This window comes from Pyrus communis, chromosome 4 (genome assembly GCF_041283825.1).
Source record: "Pyrus communis isolate YQ-2024b chromosome 4, ASM4128382v1, whole genome shotgun sequence".
NCBI lineage: Eukaryota > Viridiplantae > Streptophyta > Magnoliopsida > Rosales > Rosaceae > Pyrus > Pyrus communis.
This window is the reverse complement of record NC_142568.1, coordinates 2,487,218-2,504,604: the sequence shown is the minus strand read 5'-3', so window position 1 is coordinate 2,504,604 and position 17,387 is coordinate 2,487,218. Positions and strand designations below refer to the sequence as shown.

Sequence of the window (17,387 nt, the reverse complement as noted above, 5' to 3'; positions counted from 1 at the left end):
AGACGTATGAGAGGGTATCAAAATTTCGATCATTTCGATCATTAATTAGTGATGAGATGCCAGCACGCATATATTAACGAGGATTAAATAAATTTTAGACTATATTTGTAATGACTTTTAAAAATATAAAATTGAGTAAATAAGCTAAAAAGGGGGAGATGCTCATGAATATAGTACCATATATTTCCTCGCATCGATGACCCAACGAATGTTAATAATTATTTGTAATGTACACATATTTATAGAAAAGGAAATCAGGTTACAAATGCTTGAGCTTCATCTCGGCTAGATAGTTATACTTATTATTGATGGTCTATAGTTTCAAATTTTGTAGCATCTACTTAAGCTTGTGACATTTCGTTTTGTCTTTACTATCATTTTTGTTTTTGCGAGTCTTGGCATAGTCCCCCTTTGGGAGGAGGGTAATGGTCCTCATCTCTTCGGTGAAGGGTAGGTGCCTCACGGCGACTCACAAAACTATTGCTGAAGAACTAATCTCACCTAATTTTTCTCCATTTGACAAAACAAATAAAAAAAAAAAAAAACAAACAAACAAAGTGTAGAGTTCGAACCAAGCTTCTGTTATTCATTTATGGGATATTTTGATATAGACGCCTCATTTTTAAATGTCATAGACTAAACATCTATTCCTTTTGCAAATTTGATTAAACATTTTCCCTACAATTTTGGTACTTTAATTTTATTTCATTAGAAGTCTATTCATGTTAGCATTCCCTTTTTTCTTCCTATTCTTATGCATCTCATATTATGATGATTTAAGACTTTTTATTTTTTATTAAAATATTTATTTTAGTAAATTAAATAGAATGTAACAAAACTTGTTGTTAGGTACATTTGGTTATATCAATATGTTTGATTATAATGGTATATTTAGTTACTTGGTACATTTGAATTTTTGGTCCATTTGGCTTCTTGGTACATTTGAATTTTTGGTACGTTTGTTTTCAAAACATAAGCTTTATTACTTTTTTATAGAAAGAGTCGTTAAAAATGTAAAAGTTTAAATTACTTAAATTAATTTTTTTTTATATAGAAAGAATCATTAATCAACGGATAATAGCCTTTTTGTTAATTCAAAATTATATGATTTATCGTTATTATTTAGCATTATCTACAATAATAAGGACTATCTCCGATCAACTAAAAGTTGTTTCAGAGACTTATCTACCAAAAAACAAGACTATCTAGAACATTGTGTATGAATCAAACATATTTTTTAAAATTCCAAAAAGATGAATATTCATTTTAATATAGTTTATAATTGGGTACATTTTAATTCGGGGTTACTACGTTTTCGTTTGACGTTGGTATGTTTCCATTTGGCATGAGTGTACATTTAGATTTGAAAAGTTTAAATTTTTAGAGTTAAATATAGTTGAATTTATTTAAAATATATAACAGATATTTAAATGTAAATTAATTTCAATTAATCTGAAGTAGTTTAAGTCTGAGTATCTTAATCAAATGTTTCAAAAGCTTAATGCATAAATGTTTAGTCTACAAAAATCTAAAATAAGGCATCTAATTCTAATTTTCTCTTCATTTATGTTCGAACCTAGCTTCTGTTATTCATTTATCCTCTGCCAAAGAAAGGACGGTTTTACAAGAACACGAACTCTTCTCCCCCTCCAAATATGTTTCATTCATCATCCGGTTTAGATATATAGGTCAAAGTTTTGTTCGTATATACAATAATATAATGCGAATTAGTGAAAATTGTTAGCTTAATCATGACAAAAGAACAAAAAAGTTCAGTAGTTAATTAAGAGAAAACTATGGGCTCCAAGTTTGGAAACGAATATTAGTTACGCATTTCTCCTTGCGTGTTTATGAACTAGAGGAAGAAGAAGGCGTATTAAGAAGCAGCATACGTGTTCTTTTCTGTTTGGACAGATCGCACATGAAATCTAATATTCTTTTCAGTTCAAATAACAAGTAATATTAAATCAAACATATGCTTTCTTTACAGTTAATGAACAAGAGGACGTACTTAAATTTCTTGAATTATTTTGTTGAACTGGAATAAAATTAAGGGTTTGCTTCAACCACTATCTACCAAACCAAATTAGTGGTGGCATTTTCGATTGGGCAAAACAATACACAGCCCAGAATTGGCTCAGTTGCTGATTCTTCGAATCTGTTAGGTCGGATTTGTTTTAAACTCTTTTTCTTTAAACATTGCAATATATATATATATACACACACACACATATATACCGACCTAACGGATTTGTTTTAAACTGTTTCTCTTCAAACATTGCAATATAAATATACCAATCAAAATAGTTATGTATCTTAAATTATCCTTAACAATTTACTAATTACAAAAATAATGAATGAGAGGAACTTGTGGAGCCTCCTCCATGTTTAGTTTAAACTCGTTTTGATGACTATTCTGTAGTCTCTAGAGCTAGACTAGTTGTTCCTTAGTGTTTTTTTTGTTCTCTTCTTCTTCCATGTTACCGGAAAAAAATTGAGAGCAACTTGAAGTTTTTTTATTATATCGTATAATGACCAGGTGGTTGTGATATTAATTTGCAAGGTAAGGAATTCTATCCAGTTTACTATAAATAAAATCACTAGGTATGAGGGAATATCACACATTTTCCATCTTTCTCTCTGCTGCACCCTCTCTCTCTACCTTCGATAAAATAGGCCACAACACAGGTGTTGTTATTGGGATTAAGTTTTTTGTTGGCTTATAAGAGTGTAGGGTTGCCATTTTGTACAACGGTGTAGTGATATTCCTCTTCGTTTATAAGTGAGAGGTCTTAGGTTTGATTCTCACCAAAGGAGAATTTGAACTACATTATTGCTAACTCATTGTGAGGCAAGGTCCACCCCTCTTCCTTAGTATAGATAATATCGTTTGTTAAAAAAAAAAAGTGTAAGACTTTTATCGGAGAAATGGATTATACTGGCATAGTTTCGGATATTCGACAGATCTAAAACTTTCTTGAAAGCTACATAAGCTATCCGGCCAATTAATAAAACAAAAAAATTGTTGAATTTTCATATTTTATGCCACTGATCTATTATTAAATGGTATTCTTAAAATGGAAATTGGATGCATTCTTATATGGTAAAACTATCAATCTTGACTATTGATCAATTAAACTTTCACTTAGATGAGCAATGTGACAAACCATGCTAAATAGTTTGAATAATAAAATGTTAGACACATTCAACTATCTAATGAGTCACCATCCAAAGTTCGAAAATCTATTAGTACAAGATCACAATTGTGTTAAAACCTTGACGCATTCCCTTGATTGGTACCACGTGTCGATAAATTTTCAATAACTATACTATACATATCTCTATACAGTATTAACCCAAAGCTTGGAGCAAAACACAAAAGATGCGATATAGAGAGTAAGACGAACAATGAGGCACATCACAATGCAAATAGATCGGACTTGTTGATTGTTAATTTACACATTGACATACGTAGTAAAAATTATTGACCCAATATTGAAGTTTAACAATATCTAGAAATGTATAGTATCTAGATATATGTAGTTGTTTGAGTTTATGTTCTAACCGATGTAAACATGAATAAAAATTGTAGAGATTTACGTAGTTGTTTGAGTTTTGTACTGAGCTTGACTTACATAGTTGTGAAATCAAATTGTCTAGTATAACCAACTATCAAAACACATTAACTAAAGAAAAGAGAAGAGAAAAGAAATGCCAATACAAGGCCAATTTATGTTGATTTCTGCTAATTAAATTGTGGAAATAGCAAAAAGACAGACAAAAAAGGGTTGCAATGTTAGGTGAACACGTAGCCTATATCTTTAGTCAATCTGTGCCACCATATACCTAAACTGGTTTTATTTTTTTGGAAATAAGAGCAGGTGGGTGCATGATGTGGTCCTTTAATGATCTTAACATAATTCCCTACTCAAAATTGGTAAGTCTTTCTTTACATTTGCCTCTCATTTACTCCATGATTTCAACATCATGGCCATTGGCCCATTTGGTAGGGACTCCTATTTTTGTTTGTTTTGTTTTCTTATAGTCTTAATATTCTAATTCCAAATCTTCATGCATTACTTTCACTTTAAAACAAGTTGCATAGAATGGGTTTACCACTACAAGCCTCCTGATTCAATAATATTGTTGAAACACAGTTTGTCCCACATCGGACAGAGGGAAGAAGAAAGATCCATTTAAATAGAATTACCTTACTCTAACTAACACCGAGACATTTTGTGATAAAACCCCACACTTGAGGATTGGGTAGGTGGTAAAGTAAGGATAGTATTGGTGTTGTTGGAGTGGGCCCTCGGCCCGTCAACTTGAAAAATTCAACAAATATAATATATAACATTTGTATTCTTAGTTTCGAATGCCACGGTGACAGTGAACATATTTCATGTAAGTCAGTTATCATAACAAAAGAGGGAGCATTTAAAAAAATTAATAAAAAAAAGTGTTGCTGTAGTATGTCCTTAGCCTCAGCAACTCACCCTAGCTATATATCTTGATTATTGGCTTATTTAGACTTGCAGAGTTGCTTGATGGCACGGCATTGATAGTCAAAAAGAGTGAAAGGAGTATGTTTAAACTTTTACAAATTTGCTTGAATCTTATAGGGGCAGTCCATTAACCCTAAACATAATTTTTGACCAGAAGTATATCTAATTTTAGTGAACTGATTGGAGCAATGCACCAACAAAAGTGACATAGTACTGGTATTTCTATTTTATCATGCAGAAGAAGTGGAATAATTTAGTAACAATTTAAATACATTATTTAATGTTATTTGTTCCCTTTGAAATATAATTGAAAGCTTGACTTGTAAGTAAATTGGAAACAGTTGTATGTTAGTATGTTACTAATCCCATGTGGACTTCTGGGTTGGCTGTTCTAACCACTGTTTTAAATTTTAATTACTCACCGCCCCCAAATCTGATCCACTGTGGTCACAGACCTTGTGGCTACGGTGCAATTGGATGGTTGCTTGGGGTTTTGTCTGCGATCTCAATAGAGTTTAGCAATGTGCCTCGTACCATCCAATTAGGGTTTAGGGTTTCCGGGGCATGTTAGGTAATAACATTAAAAAATTGGGGAAACTTGATATAAGTCCAATTTTTTGAGCCAATAGTAGGAATAGTCCATTTTATTAAAATAAGTCCAATTTGTTATATTTAATTATTTAATTATCAATAGTTATTTGTTCAATAATAAGATTTATTATAAAAATCAAATTTCTTCCCAATTATCTCTTTGCTTATTTCTTTTTATTTATCTTTTTGTTATTTCTCGTTCTTCCTCCTGCTTTAAACCCCATTTATAGATTTTATTTTTAATTTTTATAATCAACTTATATCACAGGTTAATTATATTTATCTACCTATATGACATATTCTTTTTTTTATAATCAACCTGTCACAGATTAATGTGTCTTGCTTATAGGTATGTTATGTTTTTTCTACCTTTTAATTAGGTTTCATATCTCACGTATAGGTACTATATACATTCATATATTTGTTACTTGAGTTAGGGTAGAATGCTTTGCAGATAAATTTATGTTAGTGTATTAGTTTTTTTGTTATAAGATATTAAATATTTTTTTTTGGAGTTGGAAAATGCATATAATATTAGAAGATTTTAATTGATTTTTAATATTTTTAGAAAATATAAAATGAGTATAAAAGAAATAAAAACATATAATTAGATAATTGGACTCACTCCTAAAAACACTCTACGTTTTTGGACCTGGATCTAAAAGCCCCTAAAAAATTTACTGTCCCGAGCCCTTCATTACATGAATTTTTTAACTTTAATTTTGAAGAGTTTCAAACTTTTCAAACCATTGCGTCTCGTGTTCAAATATTTTCTTTTTATGTTTAAATTAGAGACTCATGCAGTAATATCGTGTTTATATATAATAAATAAATAAATTACTTTGTATTTCAAATTTACCAAAAGAAAATTTCAATCCATCAAATGGATGAGTGGGATATTACTGAAAGGTAAAGTCAGCCAAATGATCCCTATTCTGAGACAAAGGAAAAGAGAAAGAAACAAAGCTGAGAGTTCAAATCATGGTATGATGAGTATGGGGTAGCCTGTGTGCAGCAAAGGAACAACGTATGAGGAAGGTGGCCTATTTGTGCAGCAAAGGAACATCGTACGATGATGGTCCAGCATGTTCAAAGGAAACATGCATTATTATTTCTTGCACGAAATGAAATTCAAATAATTAACAATCTTTGCTCCTCGGTCCTTTTTTTCTTTTTCTTTTTCTCTTTCTTTTTCTTTTTCTTTTACACTCTTTGGTTGTAATCACCTGCAAAAGCTGCAGAAACCACTTGATTGAATTTTCACATGGTGTTGTTTGAATTTAAAGGTAAACAGTCTCCACTAGGTGAAAGAAAAAATCTTATAAAAACTTATAAAAGATTGGACTACTTTTTATATTGTCAATTTATTTTATGATGGAACCTTATTTTCTTTATGGTATCAGAGTATTGTGACCCACGTGTGAGCCCAACAACTAAGCCCCAAGTGCTTCATGTCACCCAATTCTTGTTGTCCACGTATTTGGCTTAAAAATTTGTCACATGTAAAAAGACATATGAGGATGTAAAGATAAAAGAATCTCATATCGATAAAAAGAAAAACTTTACAATAACTTATAAAAGGTTAAACTACTCCTTATATGTCATTGATTTTATGATGAAACTCATCTCCTAATAAAAAAACATGCATTTGAAAATAAATATACCCAAATCCTCAGTTCTTTTAGCTAGTATTATAGGGAGGCCAATGAACGTGCAATATTCTGTTTGTTTTGCTTTTGTTTATTTGCTACTAAACCTTCTGCCCTGCACGAATCTTTTTCCTCCACCGGCCACCAACTTTGTTATTAGGACCTTCATTATTACCCTTTTTAATTTACTTTAACCTTTTGGATTTCTTTTGCTTAAACAACTTTATACTAATAATTAGTTTTTAGATTGTAATTAACAAATATGGAACAAACAATTTGAAAAGTAAGAGAAAAACTGACAATAATATATACAAGTGCCATATGGAAGCTTTCACATGGCATTTCTAGCCACATATCAGATCTCACAATTTCCTCATATTTAATTATCTTTTAGAAACGTTGACCCAAATATTTGCCAAATATCTATCTGCCCAAAGAAAAACAAAAATTTCAAACCATTGTGGCCATGTAAACGCAATAGAAAGTGTTATTCACATATTTATTTTTACTTCTCGCATATTTTTGTTAAATATTTACCATTTTCTTCATTTTATTTGATCCGATGACCGAAAATTGAAACAAATGTGTAAGGAATTAAATGAGTGTGAATAGCACTACTAAAACACTATTATACATTTTATTGCACTGATTTTTTTTAAAAAGAGAAAATAGAATAAAAGTGTAGACAAAGAGAACGAGCTCAAGAAGTGGAATTATTAAAATTTACTGTTTTAATATTGTAGTATTATCATTGCTTCTTAAATCTCAACTGGGGGAGCCCCAAGTGATTCAAACAGTGTATTGAAAAATAGATAAGGCCAGCTAGAGTGACCCCATTTGATGCATTAAATCAAAGTGTACATTAGAATTGGTCCTTTGTGACAGCTCTCTCTCAACGACTCGCACTTCCTATAAAACACAATATACCATGCATCTACCAAGTCATCACTCCAAACCTAAACAGCTCAAGGCTTCTCTGGCCTTCAGCATATTTTCTCTCTTCATTTCCCAATTTTCCCGAGAAAATTTGTGAAACTAACCACATTGACCAGAGGTGGTAAGAAAATTCTAGCAACACCCATGAGGAGTGTGGGCGGCGGCCCCTCTTGGGGTCGGCTTTGGCCTCAAATGGCAGTGGCTTTAGCTGCCACACTGGTGGTGATTTCAAGCAATGTGGATTTAGTAGAAGCAAGTGCTTATCCCTACTCTTCACCACCACCACCACCACCTTACGTTTACAGCTCACCACCACCGCCTTATGTCTACAAGTCTCCACCACCACCTTCTCCCTCTCCTCCACCACCTTATGTGTACAAGTCCCCGCCACCGCCATCACCTTCTCCACCACCACCATATGAGTACAAGTCTCCACCACCACCGTCACCATCTCCACCACCACCATATGAGTACAAGTCTCCACCACCACCATCACCGTCTCCCCCACCACCGTATGAGTACAAATCACCACCTCCTCCATCACCCTCCCCACCACCACCATATGTTTACAAGTCTCCACCACCACCTTCTCCCTCACCACTACCACCATATTACTACAAGTCTCCACCACCACCTTCTCCCTCTCCACCTCCTCCATACTACTACAAGTCTCCACCACCCCCAGAGTACTCCCCACCACCACCATACTACTACAAATCCCCATCACCTCCTTCTTCTTCACCTCCTCCCCCTTACTACTACAAATCGCCACCCCCACCATCACCAAAACCACCAACCCCGTACTACTACAAGTCTCCACCACCCCCAGAATACTCCCCACCACCACCATACTACTACAAATCCCCACCACCTCCTTCTCCTTCACCTCCTCCACCTTACTACTATAAATCCCCACCCCCACCATCACCAAAACCACCAACCCCATACTACTACAAGTCGCCACCACCCCCAGAATACTCCCCACCACCACCATACTACTACAAATCCCCACCACCTCCTTTTCCTTCACCTCCTCCACCTTACTACTACAAATCCCCACCTCCACCATCACCAAAACCACCAACCCCATACTACTACAAGTCTCCACCACCACCACCACCTTCACCCAAACCACCAACTCCATACTATTACAAATCACCACCACCACCATCCCCAAAACCCCCAACCCCATACTATTACAAGTCTCCTCCTCCACCCTCACCATATCCTCCTCCTCCTTACTACTACAAGTCTCCACCACCACCAACCCCTTACTACTACACTTCTCCACCACCACCAGTTCCTTACTATCCGAAGCCGCCATTGGTGAAGGTTGTCGGAAGGGTCTACTGCTACAGATGCTATGACTGGAAGAATCCATCGAAGTCACACGACAAGAAGCACTCCACAGGTACTTTTCTCAAAAATTCATTTTCTCAAAATTTATTTAAATATTGTCTTTAATCTTTCGCATCATATCTTTGTTTATTTTCCAAATCTTGGTCCTTGATGTTTTACAACTCTGCTGGTCCCAATGAGTTATTTGGGTAGTATACTGTATATGTGATCCTTCCAATCCGATGGCTCGCTTTTGATAAATAGAGGCATATAATAATATAGACACACATGTTGCGGTTTAATATTTCCTTGAGATGAAGGAAAAAAAATAGTGATCCCGATTTTATTTTATTTTATTTCTTTGAGTTATAAAAATTAATTTACGTAATATTTGCTAAAAGTATGGAAACACCATGGTTTCAAATTAATGTCATAAATATTAATCAACAGTGCTTAATTTGTCCCATTTTAATTTACTAAAGAAAATGTAACGTGCTACAAATAATATATAAGAACAACTCCGTGTTTTCGTTATCCAACAGGTCGTGTCCAAAGTCTGCATAGTCCTTTTCAACTCAGGGATTTGGTATATATTGAAATGCATCACACCTAGTTAGTGGAACATGACTAATCATTTGATTAATTAACTAATTAGTATATAATTTGTTGTTGTTATTGTTGTCGGAAAACGAGTGTTGTATCTCATAAAGAGAAATTTCCAATACCTTTTATTATTTGTGCACCGCAGGCTCCGTTGTTGTGGTAACTTGCTGGAATGGCAAGAAGGAAATCAAGGCCTACGGTAAAACTAAGAACAATGGGAAATTCAGCGTAGTTATCCCTGGCTTTGAGTATGGCAAATATGGAGCCAAGGCTTGCACGGCTAAGCTCTACGCAGCACCAAAGGGTTCGAAATGCAACGTTCCCACTAAGCTAAACGGGGGCAACAAGGGTGCCAAACTCAAAGTGAAATCCAAGACTAAATATGAAGTTGTGCTCAAGGCTGACAAATTTGCTTATGCTTCCAAGACTCCGTACGAGGAGTGTGAAAAGTCCAAGCCGCAATATCCTCCTCCTTATGTTTACAAGTCACCGCCACCGCCTACGCCTACTTACGTCTACAAGTCACCGCCTCCACCGCCACCCAAGTACTACTACAAGTCACCACCACCTCCGGCATACGTTTACAAGTCACCACCACCACCATCACCCAAGCCACCAACCCCATATTACTACAAGTCTCCTCCACCACCATCACCCAAGCCGCCACCACCATCACCCAAGCCGCCAACCCCATACTACTACAAGTCTCCTCCTCCCCCATCACCCAAGCCACCAACCCCATATTACTACAAATCCCCACCACCACCATCGCCCAAGCCACCAACTCCATACTACTACAAATCCCCACCACCACCATCGCCCAAGCCACCAACCCCATACTACTACAAATCTCCACCACCACCATCACCAAAACCACCAACGCCATACTACTACAAGTCTCCTCCTCCCCCATCACCCAAGCCACCAACCCCATATTACTACAAATCCCCACCACCACCATCGCCCAAACCACCAACTCCATACTACTATAAATCTCCTCCTCCCCCATCACCCAAGCCACCAACCCCATACTACTACAAATCTCCACCACCACCATCACCAAAACCACCAACGCCATACTACTACAAGTCTCCTCCTCCCCCATCACCCAAGCCCCCAACCCCATATTACTACAAATCCCCACCACCACCATCGCCCAAACCACCAACTCCATACTACTATAAATCTCCTCCTCCCCCATCACCCAAGCCATCAACCCCATACTACTACAAATCTCCACCACCACCATCACCAAAACCACCAACGCCATACTACTACAAGTCTCCTCCTCCCCCATCACCCAAGCCACCAACCCCATATTACTACAAATCCCCACCACCACCATCGCCCAAACCACCAACTCCATACTACTACAAATCCCCACCACCACCATCGCCCAAGCCACCAACCCCATACTACTACAAATCTCCTCCTCCACCATCACCCAAGCCCCCAACCCCATACTACTACACATCCCCACCACCACCATCGCCCAAACCACCAACTCCATACTACTATAAATCTCCTCCTCCCCCATCACCCAAGCCACCAACCCCATACTACTACAAATCTCCACCACCACCATCACCAAAGCCACCAACCCCATACTACTACACATCCCCACCACCACCATCGCCCAAACCACCAAATCCATACTACTATAAATCTCCTCCTCCCCCATCACCCAAGCCACCAACCCCATACTACTACACATCCCCACCACCACCATCACCAAAACCACCAACTCCATACTACTACAAGTCTCCTCCTCCACCATCACCCGAGCCACCAACTCCATACTACTACAAATCCCCACCGCCACCATCGCCAAAACCTCCAACCCCATACTACTACAAGTCTCCTCCCCCACCATCTCCAAAACCACCAGCCCCATACTACTACAAATCCCCACCACCCCCATCCCCAAAACTACCAACCCCATACTACTACAAGTCTCCTCCACCACCGTCTCCTTCTCCCCCACCTCCGTACTACTACAAATCACCACCACCACCATCACCTTCTCCTCCACCTCCATACTACTACAAGTCTCCTCCACCACCGTCTCCTTCTCCCCCACCTCCGTACTACTACAAATCACCACCACCACCATCACATTCACCTCCACCTCCACCCCCTTACTATTACAAGTCTCCCCCACCACCTTCACCTTTTCCCCCTCCTCCATACTACTACAAGTCCCCTCCTCCACCCTCACCGTCTCCCCCACCACCCTACTACTACAAATCTCCACCTCCATCATCACCCTCCCATCCTCCCCCTTACATCTACAAATCTCCACCACCCCCAGTATACTCACCACCACCACCATACTACTACAAATCTCCACCTCCACCATCACCTTCTCCTCCTCCCCCTTACATCTACAAATCTCCACCACCCCCAGAATACTCACCACCACCACCATACTACTACAAATCTCCACCTCCACCATCACCGTCTCCTCCTCCCCCTTACATCTACAAATCTCCACCACCTCCAGAATACTCACCACCACCACCATACTACTACAAATCCCCACCACCTCCTTCTTCTTCACCTCCTCCACCTTACTACTACAAATCACCACCACCACCATCACCCTCCCCTCCTCCCCCTTACATCTACAAGTCTCCACCACCACCTTCTTCATCTCCACCACCACCATACAAATACAACTCCCCACCACCACCTTCCTCATCTCCTCCACCGCCATACAAATACAACTCACCACCACCACCTTCCTCATCTCCTCCTCCACCATACAAATACAATTCCCCACCCCCACCTTCCCCATCACCTCCTCCACCATACAAATACAACTCCCCACCACCACCATCACCCTCTCCTCCTCCACCTTACATCTACAAGTCCCCTCCACCTCCGGTAGAAACACCACCGCCGGTTTACATTTATGGATCTCCCCCACCTCCAATTCATTATTAAGCAGATATAAATCATGTAAGTCAAAAGGTTCATTGCTTTTTTTTTTTTTCTTGGCATCAATCGCATTTCCAATTATTACCAAATTAAGCAACTAATCTTATTTCTGGTTATTCCGAATATTGCAGGTTTTAATTTGTACAGTGAAATAAATGAAGGCTCCATTAGTGGAAAGTTGAGACATCAAGCTTTCAATCCAAGTCGATTCAATAAGGGTCTGTCAGAAAATTCATTGAGCTACAACATTAGTGATTCAACCCATAATTTATCTACTTCTTTGGTAGCCATCTTGCACATGCTGCTACTATATTATCCATGTTGGGAAAGCAAGTTTTGGAGAAAAATCAGCAAATATTAATTGGAAGTTTAATTTATAATCAGCGTCAGGGGCTTGGAATTGGCTTGGTTGTCACAGTTTCATTTTTCAATTCTCCCTCTTGGGGTCTTAATTATTTATGAATGTGTAGCGAGTGCCGTGGCCTTTTGATTGTATAATTGGCTTCTTAGCAATAAAAGAAGACTCGTACGTCCAGTTTCTCTTTTTTTTCCCCTTGCATGGACCATGGTATGTAGAAAAACTTGAAATGTTCTTCTATTTTTTCGCTCATCACTCCTTCAACTTGTCATGAACACAAGGAATAAAGCCTTCCATTTCCAACTGCGAACAGAGAAAAAGATACCGATGACACATAATTCCACTGTTTCCTCAATCCCTAGTAAGGAGACATTTCAGAAATGCCAAACAAATGGAGGATCAAAAGTGCCAACAAATCAGAGGATCTGCTATATTGCCAAAAGCGACGGATATATGTACAGACTGTAGTGGCCTGTCAGGCTTTTTGGTTAGTGCTGCTGCTTATGCAGACTTCTGGTCCTCCGAGCCTGATGGTATTGGATACCAGGCTGCAGCCAGTGCCAGGTTTGAAAGTTGCACGAGATCAATGATATCTGCCAGAGTCGGTAGTAGTGGGATTGTGGGATCCACACGACTCGTCGATTACCTGGAAGCAGCCTTGCAAACAACTATTATTCCAAGCTCCATTACTTCAACTTGGGCTGCCACTCCCATATAAACAAATAAATACACATTACACACACACACATATATATATAGAAGACAATGAGGTTGTAACCCGTGGCCCATGCATGTTGTTCCATCTCTAAAGAAATCCGTGAGTTATATATTGCCCCCGATCCATCTAAGTTGCACAAAATTATTAGGTTTTAGGTGTTAACATTTATTTAGTGTTACATAATTGTTTTCTGCTAATAAAAAATGTGTATGCTGTTTTCCTTCATAACTTAAATAGTAGCTAGAAGGATTTGGTAAGCAGGAACATGAAAAGATACGCGAAGGATTTGGGAAAATGACGGAATCTATGTCATGAGCTTCTTCTAGGGGAGAAGAGCTAGTGGCGGGTTAAGAATTTTTCTTTGGGTGGGCGAGGTGTAAACGTTTACAAGTAGTTTTATTTTTTTATTTTTTTATTTTTTATCAAAAGCTTACAAGTTATTTTAGATAACATAAATTCTTTAAACTACAAAAAAAAGGGCCTTTTGGGATGGTAAAAACGCATTGCAAAATCTCCCAAAAGTGTTGCAATAGGCCTTTTACGACGGCAAGTAACACGTCGCAATAACCATGCGTCGTAAATGTTGATCGATTATATGCGACGCTATGAGCGCATCGCAAATACTATTTATTACAAGCTTGTGACAGCAAGTAATACGTCACAAATAATTGTCACCAAGTTTAAAAAAAAATATTGGGCACCAAATTGGACGCCAATGACATTATTTTTAATAGCTTCAAGAAAAAAATTTCATGTAAAATTGTACTACAAGTTCCAAACTAAAATAAAATTCAAATCAATGTTACAATTCATAATTTACAAAATGAAAAACACTTATTTGGAATGTTTGAGATTGTAATGTATTTCATTTGGAGTAATTAAATATATATACATGATTAGACATTTATAGTCTATAATGCTACATCAGACCAGTGCTTTTCTGTCGGACCTAGCAAGATATATATCCCCTTGACTGTTTTTCCTTCTAAACTTTACGCCTCTCCTCTTCATCTTCCAGTCTCTGTAGTTGACAAGAATTTACTGCCACAAAAATGATATCAATAATGACAAAGGAACAAAAGTAACTTGCAGACCTCTGATACAACTATAACAAACGGCACAACGCCAACATTTGTATAATTACTTTCATAAGAACAATTTCAGTACCACTGATACAACGATAACTGAGCTCATAACCAGATGTCATATCAAGAAATGGAACTCAACCTAGAAATTTTACGTATTACTTGTTATAGTGGAATTTTGATGCAACTCATCCCAGCAACATCTGATTTCACTCGACCTTAGCAGTAGCTTTTACCCAACCAAGCCAATTTCTAAGGAAAGAGGAACAAAATAAGGGGAAAAAACACAAGAAACAAAGATGGAGGGGAATAGTAAGACACTAATTTATAACATAGATCAGCCTTTTATACAGACCAAGTTATTACAGCAAAACAACACGAAATTAGCTACATTTCTTAAAGATAAATAGTGGACTAATTCTTAATGTAATAATAGAATTAATGGTCTAACATACAAATATTTAAACCATATCCAGACCAAATCAAACATCATTTACCGGATTCTACTCGGACAACTCACTTCAAAAGGTGGTGGCCATTCTAACAAAACGAACTCAATTAACCCAACATCTTAGTAAGTTATTAATCAGAAATATTAAAAGATACAGAGCAAATTAATGCATGGCATTTATGTATGCAAGGAATACATAATCGTTTCTTCTTACACTCTTTGCGGCGAACTTGAGCAATTTCATTAACTAATGACATAAACATAGACTTTTATATAACAGTCACAACAAATGACAACATAAACATAGAATACCAGTTCTGTATGCATACCAGATCAATTACATTATAAATCACAACATTGACCACAAATGACATAAACATAGAATTTACAAATTACTTACTTTCTTGGACTGCTTATTTACTTTTCTTTCTTCCTGCTTCGTATGATCCTTTATGGCCCCAAGAAAATAATCTACTCTCTTTCTTCTTCGCAAACCTTTCTCTGTATCGATGTCATCAGAATGCCCCACTTCATCTTCGACCTTTAAACTACACCTCATTCTCACTTTTCTTAGAGGTCCGCTTTCCATATTCTCCTCCGTCTTGCTCTGATTTCGACTCATCATTCACCATTCCTTTCCAAACAATTCTTCCCATTTCCTCTACAAATCTCACATTTTTCTGACCAATCCGTGCTTCTTCACAAAAGCACAGCCATTGTCTCTGCATTCATCAATGCTTTCTTCCTCATCTTTCTCCAATTAATCCACCTCCAAATTTCTGCTTCTCTTGCTAATTGAGTCACTGGTGCCATTAAAGAATAAATAAACAAAACCAAGCCAGCATACTTCTTTGACTAGCTCTAATTATTAAAAAAAAAAAAATGGTCCAATAATATTAGCAATTGGTGATGAAATTGAACATAGAAAAGACAAAAAAAAAAAAAAAAAAACCCTAAACAACGGGAGAACCAATGGAGAATAGATAAGACTGGAATAAAAAAAAATTATAAGATAATTCCTCAAATAATCTTACCAAATGAGAAGGGATGAGGTTGAATTCAAATTTCTAGCAGCAAAAAGAAAAAACTGAGAGATGACAAAAAATATTAGGGTTGGGGAAATGGGAGATTTGAGAGAGGAACAAGAAACATAAATCCTTACTTGGTTCAATTGTGTCTCAAGATCAGTGGTAGCGGCAAGAGTGACAAAGAAAGATCTATGCTTTGAAGAGAGGGAGATAGGCGGCGGACGAGAAAGAGAGAGGCGGAGAGCAAGAGGGAGATGAGAGCGTGCAGTTATGTTTTTTTTTTCTTTTACTTATTCACAACTGAGCGCCAAAGTTTTTCGCGTAGAAAATAATGAAATTTAATGGTTATTGCGAGGACCACATCACGAGTCGTAAAAAAAAGGTGTCGCAATTACCATATTTTCTTGTACATTCTTGAAATTAAAAACAGCATTTCATGCACACAATTGCAACTTTTATACTAACATTTCATTTTTAGTTTTCTCTTGTAGAATTGTGTTTTTATTTTTACAATTATAAGTATTATTTTTATTACAAGTGATAGTCATTATTAATTAACAATAAAAGAATGAGTGAATCTGCAAAAGTTGAAGAGAAATGTCATAATCACTTACAATATTGCAGGTATTATAGTTGTCAAACAATGTGCTTAATCATATCTTTAGGATAAGTATGATAAAGATTTTATCAAAAAAAAAAAAAAAACAAAAACAATAAGTATGATCATTATATTATATATACCTAGTTCATAAAAGGAAAAAAAAAATAAAACATCAAACAAAACGAATAAGAATCAAGATAAGAGAAATGCTAAGGAGAGTCTCTCAATATGAGACGCTTTTTCAACTAATAGTTTAACATTAACTTTGATGCTAAAATTATAAAATATTGTACTAAAACAATGAAGTGGCGAATCCATAAAGAGTCTAATTTTACAAGAGTCTTTCAGATTTCTCAAAAATCAATTAGAGATGCTTGGGTTGATATGATATGTGGGCCATAAAGGTCAAAGGATTTGTTCTATTTGAATAAAACGAGATTGTCCACTTTAAGTGCTGAACTAAGGTCATCTCCAACCGAGGGTTAGGCCAGTGGGCTCGTGGGTCCCATGGAATCTGAAAGAGCCAACCGGCTGGCCCAAACCAACCAGCTAGCCAATCCCGGGCTGGGCCATAAATTCTAGCA

The 17,387-nt window shown here is 37.0% G+C and overlaps 1 protein-coding gene and 1 long non-coding RNA gene across 9 annotated transcripts; one reads left to right on the top strand and one right to left on the bottom strand.

Annotated features, from left to right (window-relative positions):
- The first annotated feature begins 7,675 nt into the window (after positions 1-7,675).
- Positions 7,676-13,107, top strand: LOC137722570 (uncharacterized). 2 transcript variants are annotated; one of them, XM_088692263.1, is made up of 4 exons: positions 7,676-9,092; positions 9,768-11,654; positions 11,757-12,583; positions 12,694-13,107. In XM_088692263.1, the coding sequence occupies exons 1-3, from the start codon at positions 7,826-7,828 to the stop codon at positions 12,566-12,568; spliced, it is 3,966 nt and encodes a 1,321-aa protein (XP_088548389.1). In that variant the 5' UTR covers positions 7,676-7,825; the 3' UTR covers positions 12,569-12,583; positions 12,694-13,107. The 2 variants fall into 2 exon arrangements, with proteins under 2 accessions (XP_088548389.1, XP_068317706.2); XM_068461605.2 differs by having other exon boundaries at positions 9,768-12,583.
- A 1,279-nt stretch (positions 13,108-14,386) lies between these two features.
- On the bottom strand, positions 14,387-16,516 carry LOC137723437 (uncharacterized). 7 transcript variants are annotated; one of them, XR_015961407.1, is made up of 4 exons: positions 16,337-16,516; positions 16,209-16,261; positions 15,575-16,035; positions 14,387-14,679 (listed from the first exon to the last, which is right to left on the bottom strand). It is a non-coding gene; the product is annotated as an uncharacterized LOC137723437 (long non-coding RNA). The 7 variants fall into 7 exon arrangements; XR_015961408.1 differs by having other exon boundaries at positions 16,209-16,241; XR_011066911.2 differs by having other exon boundaries at positions 15,575-15,977; positions 16,337-16,515.
- Positions 16,517-17,387: the final 871 nt, after the last annotated feature.

Coding starts and splice junctions, on each gene's coding strand:
- LOC137722570 (XM_068461605.2), top strand. CDS start 7,826: ATGAGGAGTGTGGGCGGCGGCCCCTCTTGGGGTCGGCTTTGGCCTCAA. Junction 9,093..9,767: donor CGACAAGAAGCACTCCACAG/GTACTTTTCTCA, acceptor TGTGCACCGCAG/GCTCCGTTGTTGTGGTAACT.